The 14902-nt window shown below is 37.2% G+C and overlaps 1 protein-coding gene across 6 annotated transcripts in view; it reads right to left on the reverse strand.

The window, feature by feature from the left end:
- Nucleotides 1-14902, reverse strand: part of SLC4A4 (solute carrier family 4 member 4) — a 345822-nt gene that overhangs the window by 80308 nt on the left and 250612 nt on the right. For all 6 annotated transcript variants that reach the window (XM_055315262.1, XM_055315259.1, XM_055315265.1 and 3 more), the window contains 2 exons: nucleotides 12223-12356; nucleotides 5478-5749 (listed from right to left, as the gene is read on the reverse strand). In XM_055315262.1, the coding sequence (XP_055171237.1) occupies nucleotides 5478-5749; nucleotides 12223-12356 (406 nt within the window). The remainder of the gene's footprint in view (nucleotides 1-5477; nucleotides 5750-12222; nucleotides 12357-14902) is intronic.

Consider the following 14902-nt stretch of genomic DNA (forward strand, 5'->3'; position numbering starts at 1 on the left):
CCCCTCCAGATACAAAACCACACTTCACTTGGTAGGAAAATTCATTTTGACCCTTCCTAAAATATTAATATGCCCTTGAGAGTACAGTCATTGCAACCTTGACACATTAGGCAAATGAACACAGGTATCAAAGTGGAAATGCATTTCTAAAGCATAGGTCAAATGAAAACCTGACCTCATTCATTCAAAAAGTAATTAACACCATTTTAAAAACACATTTTATAAAAAGCTGTGTATGAGTGTGTGTATGTGTGGTGTGGTAGAGTGTATAAGTGTGTATGATGTGGTGTGTGTGGTGTTAAGATGTGTGTGTGCAGGGTGGTATGTGTGTGCGGTGTGATGTATAGGTGTGTGTGGTGTGGTGTCTGTATGTGTGGTATATAGTTGTATGTAGTATAGTGTGTGTGCAGTATGGTGTATATGTATGCGTGCTTGTGTACAGGTACATGTGGTGTGTGTGTGGTGTATATGAGTGTATGATGTGGTATATAGCAGCATGTGTGTACAGGAGTATGTGTGTGATGTATAGGTATGTGTGTGGTGTATGAGTAGTGTGATGTGTGTGGTGTGCATTTGTGTGATGAACAGGTGTGTGTGTGCGTGCAATATGGTGCATAAGGGTTTGTGTGTATAGGTGTATGTGGTGCAGTGTATAGGTGTATACAGCGTGGTGTGCATGTATGGTGTAGTGTATAGGTATGTATGTGTGTGCTGGGTGTGTGTATGATATGTGTAGTCCACCTCGTTCCAAGTAGCACAATTCTTAAAAGGAAATGAAATAGATCCTCTATAAATTTTTGTTGATAGCAGAAGGGGAAAGACAAAAGAGCAGGAGAAAGAGGGAAAGAAGGGGGAAAGGATAGAGCAGAATTCATAACAAAATTCTTTCATTTATGTTTTTGAGTGAATTAGACCAAATCCCCTTACAAGAACTAAACACTTCACCTCTAGGACTTTAAAGCCTTCTACATGATTATAAACAGTATATAACACTTTTGTAGATTTGAGATTCAGTGGAATATTAAGTGATCTATTATATACTGAACTCCTTAACATTTTTTTCTTTAAATATGGGTCCAGTGCTTTATATTTATCTACAACAGCACTTTAGTTGTTAATTAGGCTTCCAGGAAAAACCTAGTTAGTATCTTTCTCTAGGAAAATCACAGGGAAAATTAAATTTGAACCTCTTTAAAAGAATACAACTAAAATGGGCACCTGGGTGGCTCAGTGGTTGAATGCCTGCCTTTGGCTCAGGTCATGATCCCAGGGTCCTGGCATCGAGTTCCACATAGGGCTCCCACATGGAGCCTGCTTCTCCCTCTGCCTGTGTCTCTGCCTCTTTCTCTGTGTCTCTCTTGAATAAATAAATAAAATCTTTTTTTTTTTAAAGAATGCAACTGAAAGATAAAACTGGGTGTTTCACCTTTTGTGAAACAATGAGAAAAAGAAAAAATTTTTACTTAGGTGTCACACAATGTTATGTATACTATTTCATTAAACCCATATAATAAAAAAACCCATATAATAACTTCTCAGAGTAGGTATACAATTACTAACCCAGCTCACAGGTCATAAAAAAAAAATAGGTAATTAGCTTAGTCCAGGGTCACATTGCTAGTGAGAGCTAAATTCACACTCACTTTCCTTTACTCCAAAGCACATACTGTTTATACTTTATCACCCCAACTGTTTCCCGAATTGGGATGTTGGTGATGAAATGTAGAATTGTGAATTATCATTTGGATATTTTTTAATCTTTACTGTTGGCTTCTGAACTGAATCATCTTTATCATACAGCTTTGCTATATAAGCATCAAGGCACAGTGGGGAAATATAACCTCTACTAGATCAATTAATAGCTACTCTAAGAAAAGGACATTTTAGCACAAAAACCATGTATCCACCCTGGCTAATTTTCCTTTTAGTACTTGCACCTGAGCTTTCTTTGTTCTTTAGTGAGAGCCTAAGTAAGTCCATGACTTTGGCGCCTGAACAACAAATGGGGCAAAATGAAAGGAGAAAAAGATGTATGAATAAATTGAAACTCAGGAAGTGGTGGAGATTTACAGAACTAAGTGAGGACAAGAAAAATAAGGAAGAAGAAGAGGAGGAAAAATTGTCTTCTCAAAGCACAAAAAACTCAACAATATTATTATGGCCATGAATAGAGTTTTCTTAGTGATTAAGTGACCCCTATTTCCCTTCCTGTAAAATCATTTCTCAGTTTGCAGGATCATGACTCCATCTGTGTAGTTTCTGGTTCACTGTTACATACTGTCCCAGTGTTGAAAAACAAGTCACCCGCCAGTTTAAATATTATTGACTCATTGACTGAATTCTTTTATTAGGAGTGCATGTTGTGATGAAAGGCCAGGCTTTTGTTGTCTTTAGAATACTTACCGTAGCTGTACGTGTTAACTGTATTATTCTCTAACTATCATTTTTCAATTTGTTATCATGAAGTACTAAGTTTATGGTGGTATATAGTTTTCTCTCAAAAAATATTAAGGCTATGAGAGAGACACACAAACACTCATTTTAAGGGGTTTTATAAAATATGAGATTGCATGAAAATCGAGATATCCATTTGCCTTTTCCAAACTAGAAACAGATTTTATTTCCATAGGTTAAAATAATCCTTCACAATCATATACACATCCTTCACAGGTGCCTTTCATCTAGACAACTCTAAAAATACAGGGTGCAACCAACAATCTTGTTGCAGAATAAGCCAACTGCCCAACAATGTTTGCTTAGAAGGGGGATGAAGAAGACTGGTTTGTTGGTTCTATCATTCATACTTGCTAACCTTAAATTTTAATAAAAACAGCAGTAACAATGGCAGTTAACAATTACTTATCAGAAGCTGTCCTAAGTACTTTGTCTGAAATACATCATTTTCTCCATGCAGGATAACAATTCTATAAGGTCCACACTATTATTAACCCCATTTTACCAATGAGGAAGGTGAGGCAAAGCTTCCTTAGGAAAAGGAACTTGCCCAAAGTCACACATAGGGCATTAGTAGCCAAGCTGGGGCTTAAATACAAGATTTTCTGACTTCAAATCCCTGCTATACTGCTTTACTGGTACCACCTAGAGGTAGTAGGAATTGTCAGAGTTCTTCCAAGACAGACTTTCTATACAAGCTAGAGAAAACGGGTCAAAGGCAAAGCTATCTACCTCCACCTTCAGCTACTATTCACTGTGCATGTTTCAAGCCTCAAGATAACTTTTATACGAAAAAATGATCCTGGGACCCCTGGATGGCATAGTGGTTGAGTGTCCCTTCGGTTCAGGGCATGATCCTGGGTCGGGGGATCAAGTCCTGCATCCGGCTCCCCACAGGGAGCCTGCTTCTCCCTCTAGGTGTATTTCTCAAGAATGAATAAATGAAGGAAGGAAGGAAGGAAGGAAGGAAGGAAGGAAGGAAGGAAGGAAAAAAGGAAGGGGAGGGGAAGGGAAGGGAGGGGAGCGGTAGAAGGGAGGGAGGGAGGGAGGAAGGAAAAAAAACAATGATACTTCTTGGAAGGAAAATTACATGTAAGATCTTTATATATTTTCATGGTTAAAACCATTCAAATATGTCTTCCTTGGCTTCATGTTACCCTCTCTGCCAGCATCCAATTAAAACAAGGAGCACCAATTTCCATTAGCCTCGGGTAGGTAGATCTTCTTTGCTCCAGGTGTGCTGGCAAAGCCCTCATTGGGCTTTATGAATACCTCAAACCTTAAAACAACTGAGAAAGTTTTTTTTTTTCCTTTAGAAAACTTTGTTGAACGACTACTCAAAATTGCCTATGAAGTCAGATTACAGACTTTTTTCATAAACAAATACTTACATATCAATAAAGACAGAAATAAGTGAAGGGGAAAGTTCAAAAATCCTACAGTTAAATACATCTGTGAGCCAATATTTTGAACATGCATAGTATGGACTTCTCCTGAAGGTCCACAATTGGAGGATAACCTCCTTTTTCTTTTAGGAGAAGTTCCACATGGTTATGTAATGATGACATCTGTGTTTCAAGCATATTTAATTGACCCTAATGATAGTATCTATCATGTATCGAGCGCTTACTCTCTTCTATGCAGTTTTTTTAAGGTTTTATTTATTTATTCATGAGACAGAAAGTGAAGCAGAGGGAGAAGCAGGCTCTCAGCTCTCCAATTCAGAACTCGATCCCAAGACCCTTGGGAGATTCTGAGTCTCACTATGTCTCTCCCTTTCTCTGGGTCTCTCATGAACAAATAAATAAAGTCTAAAAAAAAAAAAAGAGGTTTTTCCTCAGAATCTCTAAGTAGAAGTACATATTGCATACACGTGCCCCACTACATCTATGCTCAGGTTTATACAGCCCTCAGTACACTGTTGTACTCCTGCTGCTACAAGATCTTTGTCAGAAGCATGGAGTGTACGTGAATTTTTATTTATTCTAAGGGACAATGACCTGTAGCTAATTGCATGACCTGGGATAACTAACATCATCACCATTAGTTATAATCAGTCTGACACAAATGTCTACCTCTCATCCTCCCAGAGCAAATATAAAACAACTTTCCCCATTGTGAATCTTTGCTCCCAAAATGCCTTTCATATTATAAAATGATGATGCATTACTCCAAAAGAAAAATCCCAAAGATCAAATTGAGCACTTTTGGGGGGACAAGTCCTGATGGTGACCCAGGTTTGACAAGATGGATATTAAAGTGCTAAGATGTGTAGAACCATATTCCTTACTCAGAACTTACTTTTTACTTTTATGCCTTTCTGAACTCCAGAATGTAAATCTTCCCTGAGAGCATAACATTCCTTCTTTTCTTTCTTTCATTTTTCCTTTCCTTTTCTTATTTATTTATTTTTATTCTTATTTATTTATTTTTATTCTTTTTTATTTATTTATTTTTATGCTTATTATTTATTTTCTAGCACAGATGAACTATAAGGCTCCACTTTACCACTAGGTGACTCCACTCTGAATCTTTTTTTTTCCCCGCTTCAAATTATATACAGTGAATGAGTACTTTGTTTCTTCTAAAAGCTTACAACCATCTATTTAGACTTTTGGAAGAGATTCCTATAGTAATAAGGAAACAGCAAAATATGGCACAGAAGTTCAGAGGACTACTGAGTTGGTCTGGTCCTTAAATCTGTTAATATTTGTACCTGGTTCCCTCAACTATCAGATAATTTCAAGAATAATGTACACTAAATTTCTTTGCAAATACTACAGTTTGAGTTAATTTCAAAGTATGAGCTAATTATGTTCACATTTCAGAGCTTCTGGTTTCACTTCCTGATTGCATCACATGGCTAAGATACCTTGGGTGATGAGATTTCAAATTCAGCAGGATAGTTTCTCAGAGAAAATAAAAACCTTCTCCTGAGGATCATGATAAAAATTTGCATGCATGGAGCCTATACCTTTCTCCAAACACAGGGTAAGCACAAACACTAAGCATGATGTCCTCACCTGGGTCGGGAGGCATACAAGCACAGGAAAACTGAGTATTGTAGCCCACTTTGAAGTCAGAGTTGATGGGGTAGTAGTCAGCTAGCTTGATCATCTTCTTGAAAGCATCATAGATAAAGATGAAGCTAATCAGAGAAGAGAAGCCCTCTTCAGTAAAGCGAGTGAAGTACTGAACCAGGAAGCTGGCATCTGTGGCTACCAAAATGAGACACAGGAAGGCTGACCACAAGCCAATCCACAGGCGAAACTCCAGATAGTCAAAATTATGGTCCCTGGAAAGAAGAAAGAAAGGTATTTAGACTCCTCCTCCACGGAACTCAAGGAATAATAGAAAACTGCCCAATGACCTCAGAATGATTGCTCAAAATAAGCACTCACTTTAGCCTCTAGATATAAAGCTTAGTCTTAGTTTCATCCAGAAAATATTAAGTTTGAAGGTGTGATCTAGTGACATTATTATGCTACCATAAAGAAATAATCCTAGAAGTTTAAGAATGGCATATCAAAAGTAGTCATACCATTTGTATGTAAATAACTCAATTTTCTCATTCAAAAAATCTGGTCCCTGCCTTAATGGAGTTTTTAAAATAAACACTTTGGAAGGGCAGCCTGGGTGGCTCAGCAGTTTAGCGCCACCTTCAGCCCGGGGCGTGATCCTGGAGAGGCGGGATGGAGTCCCATGTGGGGCTCTCTGCAGGAAGCCTGCTTCTCCCTCTGCCTATGTCTCTGTGCCTCTCTCTCTCTTGAATAAATTAAAATAAAATCTTTTTTAGAAAAGAAAGTGTCATGTTGATACCCAGTATGCACCCAATAAATGTTTGTGAGCTTTACTGGTTAATGAAAACACTAAGATAAATATAGTCTCTGACCCCACCTCATTGCAGTCTACTGAGAGAGACAAACTGGTAAACATAATCACACCATAAAATACTACATGATGTCTAAAGATTCCCACAGAGTATCCCAGAAGAACAACTAATTCTGGCTGGGGGGACAAATGGAGTTGCAGCAAAAACTCAAAGCAATTAAGGATAAATAGGATTAGTATACTGTAGTCAGATCGAGAAAGGCTGTCTTGCCATGCAATAGCCAGATGCAACCACTTCTCATGAAGCTTGTGCACGGACATATCTTCCTGCTAAAGTTGTGTGTGAAACATCTTGCCACCACCTTGTTTTTTGTCTGTTCCTATCCCACAGCAGTCTTAGAATAAGCTGCCTCCATCAGAGTATGCCATTGTTTTTTTTGAAAGCTTTTCCATTTCTTATAAGTAAATTAGTTCACATTTGGGAAAAGATGGGTCAAGTGTTGACATTTTACCATTTCATACTGATTCTTTTAAAACTATGTGAAGATTACTTATAGTATCTTTTCCCCATCATTTGTGATGAAAAAGCAAATAGAAGTAGTCATATTTCTCCTACAAGAAAAAGTCTAAATCAAGGATCCTGCATGCTTGAAGCTCTACAGTCTTGCTTTTAAACAATGGATTTCTGATAGTGATATATTTTAATACTTTGCTAAAGGAATGACATCAACATCTTCACCACCACCAAGTTTGGGCCACCAAGAAGTATTTGCTTAATTATAAGTCCTTAAAGGACATCCATGTTTGCCCTGACCAAAGTCATTTTCCACATCCCAACCAAACTAATCTTTTAGAATGTAAATAAGGTCCCCCACCTCCATTTAAAACTTTTTGATGGCTTCACACTAATCTTAGAATAAACTTTAAATTCTCTAAACTAACACAATGCTTGACATATAGGTTTCCAGTGAAAACTTGCTAGATGAATTAAGGTATGCCTATGTGGCTTAGGATTTGAAACAGTTACTGACATGACCTATGAGCCATCACAGGGAGCCAGGAGATCCTGAGTGAAAATTTTACATAATATTAGAATTACAAGTTCCTTATATACTGTGATGGTTAGTTTTATGTGTCAATTTGGCTGGACCACGTGTACCCAGATATTCGGTGAAACATTACTCTTGGTGTCTCTGTAAGGGTGGTTTTGGTGAAATTAACATTTAAGTTGGTAGACTCTGAATAAAGCAATGGCTTTCCATAATGTGGATGAAACTCATCCCATCAAGTTCTTCAACCAAATAAAGTAAAATACTTGCCAACCCCAAGCAAGAAATTTTCTCCAGTAGGTTGCATTTGAACTTTATCCAGAACACGCCTCTTTCTGGTTCTACAGGAGACACCCTTTGAACTTGAACTGGAATATCAGCTCTGCTGGGTCTCCAGCCTGCTGGCCCACCCTGCAGATTTCTGACCTGCTTGTCTCTATAACCTTGTGAGCCAATTCCTTAAATAAATCTCTTTATCATATTGGTAGTTTCCCTGGAGAACCTTAATACAGAGACAAATTAGTCAAATAGGTCCCATTTTATAGATGAGGGCACCAAGGCCAATGGAAGTTAAGTCATTTATCCAGTGCCAAAGTCTTGATGGCAGAACTGAACCAGAAACCAAATCTCTACACTCCTGGACTGGTCCTTTAAAAAATTTACACCATCATTCCCCTACCTGATTTGTATTTAGGGTGGACCTTATAAAAAAAATCACTGTCCTTTGTTTCCCTCTTTTCACCAAATCACATAAATTTTACCAAAGCAGGATATTATTGACACTAGGGTAGAAAGTTATCGCCTATGGATTTCCTGGAATCTTTCTGAAGACAACTTTTGCATTCTCCTATAGTTCCCTTTGCATCTGGAACCCCACTGCTTAATCCTGTGCCTGTCTTTGTGAGATAAATGGACTATAGAGAAAGCTAAATTCTAGGAATTTGAGATAATTTACATTATCACAGAATGAGTCAAGTTTCAATAGAGCTAAGAAACAGTACTTCTGAGCCAGCAAACTTTTTTCTTAAAATAAAAATTTTTAACAATTATCTCGTTTTAGCTTCCTTAACAGGATGAAGTTAGGACAATCTTGATTTGTTCTGGGAATGCTAATGGTTGTTGAGAGTATTGATGTTTACAGGACAGGATGACAAACAAATCCAATAACTAGCTAAGGGTTAGGAACATTCAGTTTGAGTACAAAGGAAAAAACTGCATGTATAAACTTAAATCTTAGGATCTAAACAATATACCAAAATAGCTCCTCTAAAATACTTAAATACTCTCAAAGTAGCTCTATAAGATAAACCCAAATAAAATCACTAAAACCCATGGCACTTCATTGTAAAAGTGATGTTTACAGCAGCAATAAGAAAGAGGAATAAGAGATGAGAAACTTTTTAAAACAAGTTGATCAACAGTAATGACTACAATAAAATGGCAATATTACATCCAATAAGATTATCAGTCCCTTTAGTGCCAAGTTTAAATAGCAATTAAGTTATACAAAGTAACAGGAAATGATAGGAAAGACAAAAGAAACTATTGTGAATTCAAATGAAAAAAATGGGTTTACATACTTATGCTTTCACTGTGTTCCTAGATATTTTGAATTATAGTTTGTTTCTAAGCAGCATAAAACCAAGGTACAAACTGAAGAACGCATCTGAAACATGCTACAGAAATTAATGTTTAGTCAATGCCAAATATAAACTCCCTAAAACTACATGAATAAATCCAGAAATAGAAGAAAATAATCATTTGAAACCCCTTACGTAAATTGTTCAAAGAACAGAAGGAAAAAATTATTGAATGACCAAATGACAATTATGCAGGTTAGACTCCAACTTTAATTATGAGGCTACCATGGTGGTAAACTTCTTTCAGATTCCTCACTCAAGAAAAAGAAAAGGCATCTAATTCTCTGTTACTGGCTTAGAATGTGTGAAAACAGCGCAAAGGAGGCTGCAGAATTAGGAAAATAAAACTACAACTGTCATTTGGAAACTTGTAAGCTCTTTCCTTTGTTCTGTCATGAATTTTAAAAGGTGACAATATATCTTTCATATCCCTTTACGATTCTCCAGTTTATAGGGCAAACATTAAAACTGTATCCCATGTTAGAAGGACATCTGTGGATTTTGTGGAGTTTATGTTTGAGTCCACTGAAGCTACAAAACAAGGATTTATCTACTTCTCAAAAAATGGTAAAATATGTTGGGGAAAAATCTGGGCAAGACAGACTAGACCAGTTTCTTTACCGAAGGATTTCTCAGATTCCTTAGTAAGCGAAAGAGTAAAGTGAATTACTGGGAGGGAGATAAAATATACAGCACTTTCCAGATTTATTGGGATCACAGCAACTTTTTGTCTTGAATAACTAAAATGGGACTAGAAGTTGAGGAAATACACTCTGAGAAATAGTGATCTACACAAATAATCTGTCTCTAGACAAAATATTAGCACTGTTATTCTAATTTTTAAGCAAATGATACAGCATTGTGAATAAAATACTAAGGTTTGCCACATAAGCACCACATGCTACTTGGTGATGAATGTAAAGCACAGTTTCTCAAATGTTTCTTGTTGCTTTACAACTGTTTTCAAATAAATCACTTGGAACTATGTTTACATTACCAATTATGATGAAACAGAAGGGAAAGTGAGAAAGGAACTTGCTTAGTGAAAGGAAATAACCTCTATCCTACAATTATCTAAAGTAAACTGGGATGCAAACATTTTCTGTATATTAAAACTCTGATCACATTGCATCCAATAAATCTTTCTGCAAAGGTTGCACATGTTTGTTCCTGTTTATAGTACATGCTTGTTTCATCTTCCACAAAAGCTTTCTTGTCTCACACAATGTTTTCTTAAACATATAAAAACGGTTTAACTTTCTATAAACTGACACGAACAGAATTCTTTCCAATGTCCTTCTGAGAATTATGAGGAAGAGGGTTTGCAGTGATGAGCTACAGAAGATTCATATTATTTAAAATTCAAACTTTAAAATTTTCATAAGACCCTTGCTGACGTTCTCAACCCAGTTTTCAAAACAGTAGTTTTAAATCCTCATTCCTTCTTCTACCTCATAATTCTTTTTGATGGCACACACAATTTCAAAGGCTACTATGCCAGTACCTAAGTCCATGAGGTATCACGTAGGTAATAAAATTTCCAATAATAAACTCTTAAAAATGTATAACAATATAAGAATATGGAAATTCCAACAAGGAATGTCAGCAAGTCATGTGAAATTCTGCAATCTGCCTAAGGATTGAGAACTGCTGGGATAGGCAATTCTGAGAGGTATCAAGTTCATTAGAAAGAGGCCAGAATACTCGATTTGATTTTGAATCTATTTGTGTGCTAATGTGGCCAGTTGGATAATTCGCTTAACTTGATTTTTCTCCTTCTTAAACTTCTAAAAGAAAATATGATATCACAGTCGTTATGTCCATTGGGAGTGTCTAGTGATTCCATAAGAGGCATAGGCTCCTGAGTCAGCAGGAATTCAAATTCCAGGCCTACAAACAACAGATGATGGATCCTTCAGCAATGCACTCACCCTCTCCCTACCTCTTTTCTCATCTATAAAACAGGGTATGGTCCCTACACCTCACAGTATTGCTACAGGACTCAAATGAGGGAATCCATGCAATATACGTAGGCTAATACTTGGTATCTTGGTACGTGATCAGCACTCAACAAATGTTATTACTCAGTTGACTCTTAAGATGTATCTTTAGTTAAGAACACTGAAATCAGGGCAGCCCAGGTGGCTCAGCAGTTTAGCATCACCTTCCATCCAGGGCCTGATCTTGGAGACCTGGGATCGAGTCCCACGTCAGGCTTCCTGCATGGAGCCTGCTTCTCCCTCTGCCTGTGTCTCTGCCTCTCTCTCTCTCCATGTCTCTCATGAATAAATACATAAAATCTTAAAAAAAAAAAAACACTGAAAACAGGATTAGGAGCAGTGGATCACTGGAGCCACTAGTCTCTCATTAATGAGTCATGTGACCTTGAATGAGACATTTCATTTTTCTAATGTATCATCAGGATCATGGCAGGAAATAGAAGGCATTCTCAAATGGAAATTGTGAAGAAAACTTAGTAAATGGGCTATTTACAAAGGTGTCAATAACACAGAATGGCAAGGTACTCAGGAACTAGCAAAATCAGGAAGCCATTTTTACCTCCTGGCTTGAAAAGACCAAGGAAGAAATAGAGTGATCAGAGCCTGGAGAGGCTAGAACCAGAACAGAGGAGCCACCTTACAGGGGCTACAGTCAGGGAACAAGCTATTGTCAGACTGCTGTGTTAAAGCAGGACCAGTGAGGTGCCGAAAGGTAGACACACACCCCTACCTCTCTCCCTTCCTGTCCTACTGATGCACTACTAAACCCAAGAAGCCAGTAGGCAAAGGAGTTTAGGTGTTGCAATCCACATGGGGCAGCCCCTGAGGCACAAAGCAAGACCGCAGGGGCAGAAAATGATGATGAGAGAAGCAGATAGTATGCCATATGGGCCTCAGCTGAATCAAACGTAAAATGAGTGTTGGAATACGTAATCCCAAAGGGCCTTTCAACCTACATCTTAAAATTCCCGGGATCTCTGGGTGGTGCAGCGGTTTAGCACCTGCCTTTGGCCCAGGGCGCGATCCTGGAGACCTGGGATCGAATCCCACATCAGGCTCCCGGTGCATGGAGCCTGCTTCTCCCTCTGCCTATGTCTCTGCCTCTCTCTCTCTGTGTGTGTGACTATCATAAAAAAAAAAAAATTCCCATATGCTGACTGATCTAATTATTATTCTACACTCAGTCTAGACTATGAATGTTCTACGATCAAACCATCCTAATTTATAATTAGATATGTATATACATACTTGCTGAAATTAAATAGAAGCCTCTCAAACACTAGAACAGGTCCTGTGCTGCTCAAAATAGTGAGGGGTTGACCGGCAAACAGGCAAAAGATGGCTCCAGAGACAGCTGTGCCCAGGAAGCTCTCCAACACACCCTAATAGAAAGAAAATAAAGCTGTTAAGAGAAACACATCTTTTTTCTTCCCATGTGTGATGTCACTAGGGAAATTAAGCACATGAATATGCTATTATGAGGGCCATAGCAAACATAGCAAATAGACATGAGGAATTAAGATTCTTACCAGTATAAATATTACCATTTATTTCACTGTAAGATTTAGTCATCCCTCCCTACTCCAAGGGCTGACCTGCTCCAAAGAACTCCTGTAACTATAATGACTGGTGGTTGACTACAGAAGGCAAAAGGTGACTCTGATCCATCCTAAAAATATTAATCGAAGCTTCTGCATGTTAAATCATACTGTGTAATACCACCACGTGGGTAGAAGTGATTCCGTACTTTTGGTGATGTTTTTCTCTTCATGGTTACCTTCAGTGTTTGTTTCAGCCTGACTTCACTTGCACATAGTAGGTATGTATAAGTAGTTACATTTTATACACAAAAGCTATTTTTCTAAAGGAAAGATTTGAGAGGGGAGCAAAGCGAGACAAAAAAGTTAGTTGCCCTTTATCCTGCAATCTCTAAGACACCAACTCCAAAAAAAAATTCTCATTACATACTCTTTGTCCAATGTAAACTTATAGAAGAGCTTTAATTTATTTTAGAGGAAATACATATGTAGGAACATGAGTAACTAAATCTTTGTGGCCACACTTCCCCATAGTTGTATCTCTGGAAACTCAACCCATTATTTTCCTTTAGCCTAACAAGAACAAGGAAACATGAACCATCAAGCATCACTGATTTATAAGATTATCCTAACTTTCTTAATGATGTCATTTGGGACCAACATCTCAGACAATAGCAAACTAGCCCATTTCCTCTATTTTTCATCAGTTTGAACTTTAGTTAAAAAAGCACAAAGTAAGAGGATCCCTCTCTAAACTTGAAATAGTATTCTATCAAGGGATGATTTTTTAAATATAAAAAGATGACAGAGTCCTTTTATTTATACATAAGTGTATACATCTAGACCATAAATCTTGTAAGATAAAATTTTTTCAAATGAGTAAATATTCTATAGCTTTAAAAGACACAAATATATATATATATATATATATATATATTTAATGGTAGATTAATTTACATGAGAGCAAAACTATGTGATCTCTATATGTGTATATTAAAATAAAATGGTACCAAAAAGATCTCCCTCTTCAACTGAATAACAAGTTAAAGTATATGCAATAAGTTAAAGTACGTGCATCAAAGTATGATTTATGTTTACATAAAACAAGCCATCTCTTCATCTAAACCACCCTCTGTTTGGAGCAGAATGGATTTCTGGGTAACCTGAAACACAGCTCAGTCATCCCCAGCCCCCACCAAACATTTAACCTATCTACCTGTCACCCTACATCCACCTCTTTCCACTGCCCCAACAGTTCTCCGGCAACTTTCATTCACTTATCACATAATATAATGAAATGATTATGAAGGAATTGTTTTTTAAATCAAGTTACAGTTATAGAATGAATAAGTCACAGGAATAAAAGGCGTAACATAGGAAATACATTCAATGATATTGTAATAGCATCACATTTTGAGGGATGGTAGCTACACTTATGGTGAGCACAATATAACATGTAGAGCAGTTGAATCACTATGTTCCTTCTACACCAAAAACAAATGTAACATTCTATGTCAACTATACTCAAATTTTAAAAATGCTTTTTTAATAAAAGTTTACATATCAAAATGAGAAAAATCAACTTTCAGAACTTAAATACACTAAGTGCTATAGTCATTTAAAAAGCCATCCTAAGAGACCCTTATTATGATGATTACTCAAAATGTTTTTCACACTGCTTCAGAGCCAGCAATGGCTCCTTACAATGACACTGGCAATAGTACATCCTCCTCTTTGAACGGTAGAGTTCAATTCAGAAAACAGTTAAAAATTCTTTAGAACAGCACTATGTAATAATGGGGTTGGGTGGAGAAAGGGCAAAAAATCACAAGGGTTGACAAATAAGACTGGCTTCTCACATAGTGAGTATCCATATTCTGAAACAATCCAAAACTATTCCCATGTAAGAAGCCTAGGTTGAAAGGCTGGCAGGAAGGGACACGGTTTCCATAGATGTGAGTCCTACTACATGACTGAAGAATGTCACTTCATTATTTTATAGTCATTCCAGACATAATCAGAGTATCCACCTCATTCTTCTTTAGAGGGACAGAATGAAGAATAACCAGCAGAACCAGGTTGCATTTATGCAGACAAGAGACTCTCCTGTGCTCAACAAATAGTTTCGATCTCTTACATGTGAAGGTATTGAGATTCAGGAGAGTTAAATGATATGAACAAATCCACATTCGATGTAGAACAAGTGTATGGAGTATGGTACCGATCCAACTACTGCCTCACCCATAGCAAGGATAAAAGGTATGCTTTCAGCTGGAATATTCTTGGACATGCAGTTTTTCACCTTCTGTGCATTGACCTTGGGTTTTTTTTTTTAAATGTCTTTTCATTTAGATCTTTCTCTCTATAACTTACTTTCGTGTGTGTAACAT

The sequence above is a fragment of the Nyctereutes procyonoides genome, unplaced genomic scaffold, assembly GCF_905146905.1.
Source record: "Nyctereutes procyonoides isolate TBG_1078 unplaced genomic scaffold, NYPRO_anot_genome, whole genome shotgun sequence".
Lineage (NCBI taxonomy): Eukaryota > Metazoa > Chordata > Mammalia > Carnivora > Canidae > Nyctereutes > Nyctereutes procyonoides.